General features: G+C 65.4%; 1 protein-coding gene across 1 annotated transcript in view; it reads left to right on the top strand.

Annotated features, from left to right (window-relative positions):
- The first annotated feature begins 543 nt into the window (after positions 1-543).
- The window catches only part of CPZ (carboxypeptidase Z), a 23054-nt gene continuing 16459 nt past the window's right edge, over positions 544-7138 (top strand). Inside the window, exons 1-3 of the mRNA XM_081795421.1 lie at positions 544-732; positions 5912-5944; positions 7064-7133. Of these exons, the coding sequence (XP_081651547.1) occupies positions 633-732; positions 5912-5944; positions 7064-7133 (203 nt within the window). The 5' untranslated portion in view covers positions 544-632. The remainder of the gene's footprint in view (positions 733-5911; positions 5945-7063; positions 7134-7138) is intronic.

The raw sequence follows: 7138 nt of genomic DNA, 5'->3' as shown, positions 1-7138 counted from the left end.
GGCTGGTGTTGTGGCCTCCTCTGGCCGGCTGAGTGGGGCCGCCTCATCTCACCGAGGGCCCTGGTGCCAGGCGCCCTGCCCGGCTCTGCCACAGCGGCCAGGAGGGGCCTCTCCCCAGGGCGCAGACAGGGACGGGCTCAGAGGTGAGGGCTTTCCCGAGGCCACTGGGAGCCGCCCGCCCCCTCCCGGTGCCTAAACAACCGTCCCCCACAGACCCTTCTCCTACACACCCCCGCCGCGGTGGGGGCAGCCGGGGACACTGCCTCCTCCCCTCACGGGACAGAGGAGTGACTTGGCCGGGTTCTTGGCCGGCGGGGGTCAGCACGAGGGCAGGACCCACTTGGCCCCCAGGTCCATCGTGTCCGGAAACAGGGGTTTGCGGGCGGGATGAGGAGGGGGCGCGGAGGTCGGCTCCCGGGGGCCCTCAGGGGGGAGGGGAGCCGAGCCCCAGGGGGGCGCCCAGCCCAGGGGGCGGGCCCTGGGCCGGAAGCGGGCTGCGAGGCTCTGTCCCTCCGCCTGCTGTAACCCGACTCCACGCTCGCGCTCCTGGGGGGCGGGAGCCCAGCGGCCTTCGCCCCGCGGCCCGAGTGCCACATCACTGCGCTCCTGCCGCCGCCTGCCCGCCGCCCACCATGCCGCCCCCGCCGCCGCCGCCGCTGCCGCTGCTGCTGCTGGCCTCGCTGGCCGCTGTCGCCGCCGGGCCGGGGTGCCCTCTCGGCCGGGGGCGCGCCGGTAAGGCGGACCACCCCGCGCCGGGAACTCCCTCCCCTCCTCCCTCCCCCCGCGCGCGACCCCTGGCCCCGGAGCACCTCCCGAGGGGCGCCCGTGACCTTGGACCTCGTGGCCATCTGGGAGGGGGCACTGGGCTCGCAGGGTAGAGGGGGGCTGGGACCCCACGGGGAGCACAGCGGGCAGCTGGGGCAGCGGAGGGGCGCCGTGCCCAGGCCAGGGTGGTCCTCCTCCTGGGGTCAGCGCACGGCGGGTGGGGCGCCCTGCAGGTGGGGTCCTAGGGAGCAGGTGTCAGGACTTCACAGAGGAGAAGGCAGCCAAGATCCCTGTTCCCTCCAGGAAGGGGCAACCCGTGGGCCATCGCAAACCCTGTCTAGACCCCTCTCTCCCTCCCTCCGCCGTGATGTGGGCAACAGTATCTCCTGAAGCAGGCTCTGAGGGCCCGGGAGGGGTTGGGTCCCCAGGGAGGGGGCGTGGTCACCTGGGAGGGAGGGGTGCGCCTGGAGGGCTCTGGGGCAGGGGGAAAGGTGACATTCAGGGACCCCGGAGGGGAGGTGGTCTCACCTGAGAGCGTGGGGTGCCGGCCAGGCGGGGGTCCTGGAGTCCTGGGCTCTGGTCCCAGCCACACCCGCCCTCCCGGAGTGGGCTGGTTTCCCCCGCATCCACGTGCCCAGTCCCCTGTCCTCAGAGTCCTTATCAGCAGCAGACGTCTCTGTCCCCAGAGGGTGGGGGCCCCCCCCCCCCCCGGGCACAGGGCTCCGGGCGTGTCAGATTTGAAATCTCTCAAGTGCAGGGTTTGTGGATGTGCCAGGAGCCAACCGCCCGTCGCAAATGCGCCGATGCCGATCTTCCCTTTTCTTCCTTCTCCGTCTGCATTGTCACTCTACCTGCGACCCTCGCCCCCCCTCCTTCCCTCCCCCCATTTCTGCAGAAAGGCCCAGGCGGAGAGTGTAGGTGTGTGCGTGCCGTGTGCTCAGGTGCGCATGGGGAATGTGCGTGGAACTCACACTGTGCTGTGAAGGGACCTCCCCCGGGCCCGTGAGACCCCGGCGACTGTCTAGAATCGGGCCAGTCAGGGAGCACGGCCCCCTCCTCCAGGACATTCTCCCTGGCCAGTCTTTTTCCCCCGGGCGAAGACGCTCCTTCCTCACCTGAGGGGTGGGCGGGGCGGCTCTCTGGCTGGGGCCCTGTGGCCGCACTGGTGACCGTTTCTGGAATAAATCCACCCTCCAGCCCCATCTTCACTCCAGACAGAGGAGCGTGCGTGGTCCCAGGAAGCCGAGTGGCTTTTCCAGACGGCAGGCTGGCGCGGGGTGGGGGCCCGGCGGCTTGTGTCCAGGCTGCTCTACCTGAGGACTCTATCCGTGTCCCCACTGCACCTGTCCTGGCGCCTCAGAGCAGGGCTGGACCCTCCCCTCCTGCCTTTCCCCAGGTCTTCACGGGGGGCCTAGGGGGCCGAGGCAACGTTCAAGCTGCTGGGGGCCAGGCGGTTCCGAGTTCAAATCCTTAGTCCTCTTCTCTGCTGTGCAGCCTTGGGCAGATGGCTTGACCTCTCTGGCCCCATTCAGGCGTCTCATCTGTTAGAGGAGGCCTGGGCCAGGACTATCTTCCACTTAAGAGGGAGGGAGGGGCACCTGGATGTCTCAGTGGGTTAAACGTCCAGCTCTTGATTTTGGCTCAGGTCATGATCTCAGGATTGGGAGCTCGAGACCTATGTCTTGAGATTCTCTCTCTCCCTCTCCCTCTGCCCCCCTTCCCCACTCACGCACACACACACTCTCTCTCTCTCTTTCAAAATAAATAAACACAAAAAAAAAAAAAGGAGGGAGGGAGGAAGGGAGGGAGCCGGCCAGCCCCAGGTCAGCCTGGGTCCCTCCGTCAAAGACATGCTGACACCTTGTGGTCACCTAGCGTAAGAGGCATGTGTGAAGCGCCCGAGGACAGATAATCAGTACCGTCTGCAGGGAAGGACGCCAGCCCGTGATGCTTCCACACTGTCTAGGGGTCCTGCTAAAGAGGTGACGAGAAGCAGGTGAAATTCACCGGAGTAACAGATTTTGGGTCAGCCGATGTGACGTTTCAGTGTGTCGTCCTCAGTACCAAACCCACGAATGAAGTATTTTCCATCCTGTTTTTAGGACTAAGTCTGAGATTTGATGAGCACTTAACACGCACGGTACGTGTGGGCATGGACCGGGTGCTTCGGGCTCCCGGTAACCCCACGTGGCTAGCGGGGGCACGCTGCCCGGTGCGGCCAGACCCGCGGACTCCTGTGTTGACCCCGCCCCAGCCCCTCAGCTCCCCGAAAGCACACCCTGGGGCCTGCCTCTTGTCAAGGGTGGAGCTGTGTGACCCCCTCCACGCACCGGTGAAGAAACGTTGAAGTCCTAACGCCCCCGTGCCTGTGTCTGTGACCGTATTGAGAAATGGGGTCTTTGCAGGTACAGTCCGAGTAAAATGAGGTCATACGGGTGTAGGGTGGGCCCCAAATCCAGTGACTGGTGACCTTAGAAGAGGAGGAAACAGACGTAGACCCACCAGAGGGACATGTGACGATGGGGGTAATGCAGCTGCACGCCAAGGATCGTCGGGGGGCCCAGAGGCGGGAGGGGCAGGGAGGACCCTCCCCGGGATCCTGCAGAAGGGCCTGGCCTGCCGGCCCCCCGACTCCAGGCCGCCGTCTCCAGAACCGGGCCTTCAGTGTCTGTTACACCAGTTTGTGGGACTTGGTAACGGCAGCCCCAGGATGCGCATCCGTCCGTCTGTCTGGCTGGCTCCTGGCCGCCACCCTGGGAGTCCTGGTGCCCAAGTCGGCAGATGCCTCCCACGTGTCCATCCCACGGACATCAAGGACACGGTGGCCAGTCCCTCCTCCGGCCTGTGAGCCCCCTGAGCTGCTGTTTGTGGAGCCCTTACTGGGCCCAGGTGTCACCCCATCGGGCGGGCCTTATCGTCACCCCCATTTCACAGATGAGAAAACTGAGGCCCAGAAAGGCACCCGATCCCCAAACTTCAGTTACAGATTGAAGCCATTTAAAACCCGGAGGGACCCTTTGTCACATCCACTCCGACCCAGCCACTTGGGTGGCCCGTGGTCATTTTGAGGGGGCAGACGTGGGGGTCACTTCTCCACTCCTGGTTTCCTGAGGCTGCGGGGCCCCCGGGCCAAGGGGGCGTCCTGCTCACTGGACGTGCCCAGGGTCTGAACGGATCTGCAGACTGGGCCACCCGCAGCTCAGTGCAGGCACAGGCGGGCTCCACGGATGCGGGCGTAGGGAGCGGGGTCAGGGGCCCTCCGCCCGGCCGGCCGTCGTGAGGCCCCGGGCTCCTGCGCCGACTTTCTGGGTCACGGCCTCCGGTCCCGTGCGTGCTCACGCGGGCTCTAGCAGGGAGTCGACTGAGCGTGCATCTCGGTGGGGCAAACGCCACCCGGGCAACGTGGGGCACGGATGCCTGCACGCGGGGCCCTGCACAGACTTGATCCTTTGCTCTGCTCTGGCATCGCCTGGGGCCTTCAGCCACGAGGCGGCCAGGTAACCCCGCGATGTCCCAAGCAGGGTGCTGGGTCCGTTTCTTTCTCTTTCCTTTTTTCCTTCAAGTGTGGGTCCAGCCCGTCACGCCTCTCATTGTGCAGAGGGCGGTGGGCACGAATCGGGGAGCACGTCAGACCCTCAAGACTTTGGAGCTCCGGGCAGTGTCGGGTGGGAGCCCAGAAACGCCCGCCCCTGCGTGCTGAGGGGGGAAGGTGGTTTCTGCCGCCCGGGGTCCCCCAGCTCTGTCACCGCCAGTGTGCTCATCCTCGGGGACCCGAGGGCGCTGGCGGGCACACTGTAGCACCCTGTTGTATTAGAGCCGGCAGAATTGAGGAAGATTGAGGAAAATTATTCTCTTGCCTGCCGCCTTTCCCACGGCCAGAGAATAATTTCTCTCACTGGGCCCCCTATTATTCGCACAGGGAGGGAGGGCGAGCCCCAGGGCCACAGGTGTTCCCGTGGACGGTCTGTGCACAGTCCGGTGTCTCCTCTGTCACCAGGGCTGGGAGTGGAAGCCAGGCGGCGAGGGGCGGCCTTGTAGTCTCCGGCCCGCGAGAGCGCTGGGAGCCGGCCTGCCGCGGGGCCCGGGCTGCGGTTGCCTGGTCCCCGGAGGGCGAACCGCATGCAGGGGTTCCTGAAAGGGGGAGCTGCCTGGCCAGCCCCCCGGGACCAGGGGCTCCCACCCTTCTCAGACTCGTGGGTCAGGCCTGGGTCGTGCGTGACGTTACAGGATTAGAACACAGGCTTTTCCCTGCGCGTCTAATCTTCTGGGCTCCCCACTGCACCTGCCTCCCCCTTGGGCTCCCACTTTTTCTGCCCCCCATCCTGCCCTCTGCTCCCGGGACTCCTGCCCGGGGGGCGGTCTGGGGCCAGCCACGCTCTAAATCTGACGCCGATTTCCATCTCTCCGGATCAGCTCCTCCCTCTCGGAGCCCCCAGAACACCGGGGACCTTCTGATAGGGACCGGGAGGGTGGCTTTGATGAAGGTTGGTTTTATTGGCCTTCCCAGGCTCTCACTGCCGGGTCTGTGTGCCTGGGCCTTGAGGAGTTTTGTGTCTTTCTCTGGGAAGAGGAAACTCTTTCCAGCTCAGGACACGGTGGAGCACCGCTCTTGCAGAGTGTTCTGGAAGGCAGGAGCAGGCACCCGTGTGACGCGCAGGGGCTTTGAATGACGTGGGGTCAGAGTCAGTGGTGGGGCAGAGCCACGTGTGGCACAGGATTCTAGAACTGCTTGTTAAAGAGTCAAGAGTTTTGCCGGGACTGGTTGTCCAACTGCCGGAAGCTTGAGACCAGGCCACCGCGGGGGTGTTTCCAGCTCGGGCCCGGTGGACACCTTCGGCCAGGGCTCCCGTGTCCCGGCGAGCGGGTCTGGCCGCACCCTGCCGGTCTGCCCCAGGCTCTGGGCCAGATGGACGCAGAGAACCCGCACCGCGCTCCGGCTGTCTTTCCTTAGGCGCTTCGCGGCGCCTGTCGGGGACCCGGTGTCCTCCCCCGCGGAGGGCGGGTGACGGTTCCCCGGGCACCGGAGGGCCGTGGTGCAGACCCGGCGAGACACGGGGTGTAAGCGACGGGCTGTCTTCGGTGCGTACTCTCAGGGGGACGGGATGACAGGTCCGCGCCCCTAACAGCGTGACATTTCTCTTTCCAGGTGAATGCCACGGGCCCTCAGCTGCAGACAGTGGTAAGGCACGTGGGCTTCTCTCCTTTTTGTTTTGTGGGAGCCATGCAGCCCCTCGACGCTGTCCAAGCCCCTTAGAGAGCTGGACCACGGTTCCGGAGCCGGTGGTTAGTAACAAGGCCCAGAGACCTTCTTAAAATGCTGGAGATCAGACAAAATGAAAGAGGAGGGACCTTCCCCGTGGGCAGCTGGGGCTTTCCACCCTGGCTGTGCCCCGGCTCCCCAGAAAGTGCTCCTTCCAGACATCCCTGCTCCCCTCACGGCTGGCGTCGGTCCCACGTGGGCATCCCCTCCCTGTATTCTAAGGGGGAGGGGCCAGGTTTGTTTTTGAAAAGCAGGAGAGTATTTTCTCAGTATGAAAGTCAATGACACATGTAAAAAGTTTTGAGCAGAAAAATGCTGAGTAGAAAGAACCTGGTCCTTTTAGACTTTGACACAGAAAGGTGGCAAGATCTCGTAACTTGTACCGTGAGCTGCCACACGCGGAACGTGGGGGGGGGGGGCGGCGTGGGGACAACAGCGTACTTAGCTCCATCCTGGGGAGGCCTGCGGGCAGACAGGGGAGACACGGGAGTCACGAACGCGTGGGAAAATGCCCGGTGACGCCCAAGGCCCCGTACCCCGGACACCCTGGGGAGACGTGGAACGGGGTCAGGCCGGGCGAGGCCGTGGCTGTCTTCACCCAGCCCTCTCTTCAGGCCCTGAGCCCGAGCTAACCACTCAGGCATCGGCCGCTTTCCTAGAGACACGAGGGAGGTTCAAGCTGGGCGCACCCGCGAGGACTCGTCGGCTTTCGGGCTGTGAGTCTGGGAGGGTTCGCGCCTGCTTCTGCCAAACCCGGGTCCGCTGGCCTCTCTCGTGCGTCCCGGTGCCTCCAGACCCTCGGCAAGGCTGGCTGCACCCGTTTTGCAGCTGTGGAAGCTGAGGCCCAGGGCGGCCTGCCCCGGGGGCTCACTCGGGAGGAAGTGAGCCTAGCCGGTCTCAGGAGCCCCGTCTGTCCCCCCCCCCCCCCCCCCCCACCGCCCCGGGCTCTGGCTTCCCCAGGGGAGCCGGCTTGCGTCTGACGGACGACCGTGCGGGTCGCGGAGGGAGGGAGTGACCCGGTGACCCGCCTGCCCCCAGCCACGTGTGTGGACCCGCAGCTCCGGACCTGCAGCGACGTGGCCTACAACCACACGGCCTTCCCCACCCTGCTGG

This window comes from Panthera onca, chromosome B1, assembly GCF_046562875.1.
Source record: "Panthera onca isolate mPanOnc1 chromosome B1, mPanOnc1 haplotype 2, whole genome shotgun sequence".
NCBI classification, from domain to species: Eukaryota; Metazoa; Chordata; class Mammalia; order Carnivora; family Felidae; genus Panthera; species Panthera onca.
The sequence above is the reverse complement of the archived record's forward strand: the minus strand, read 5'-3'. Positions and strand labels throughout refer to the sequence as shown.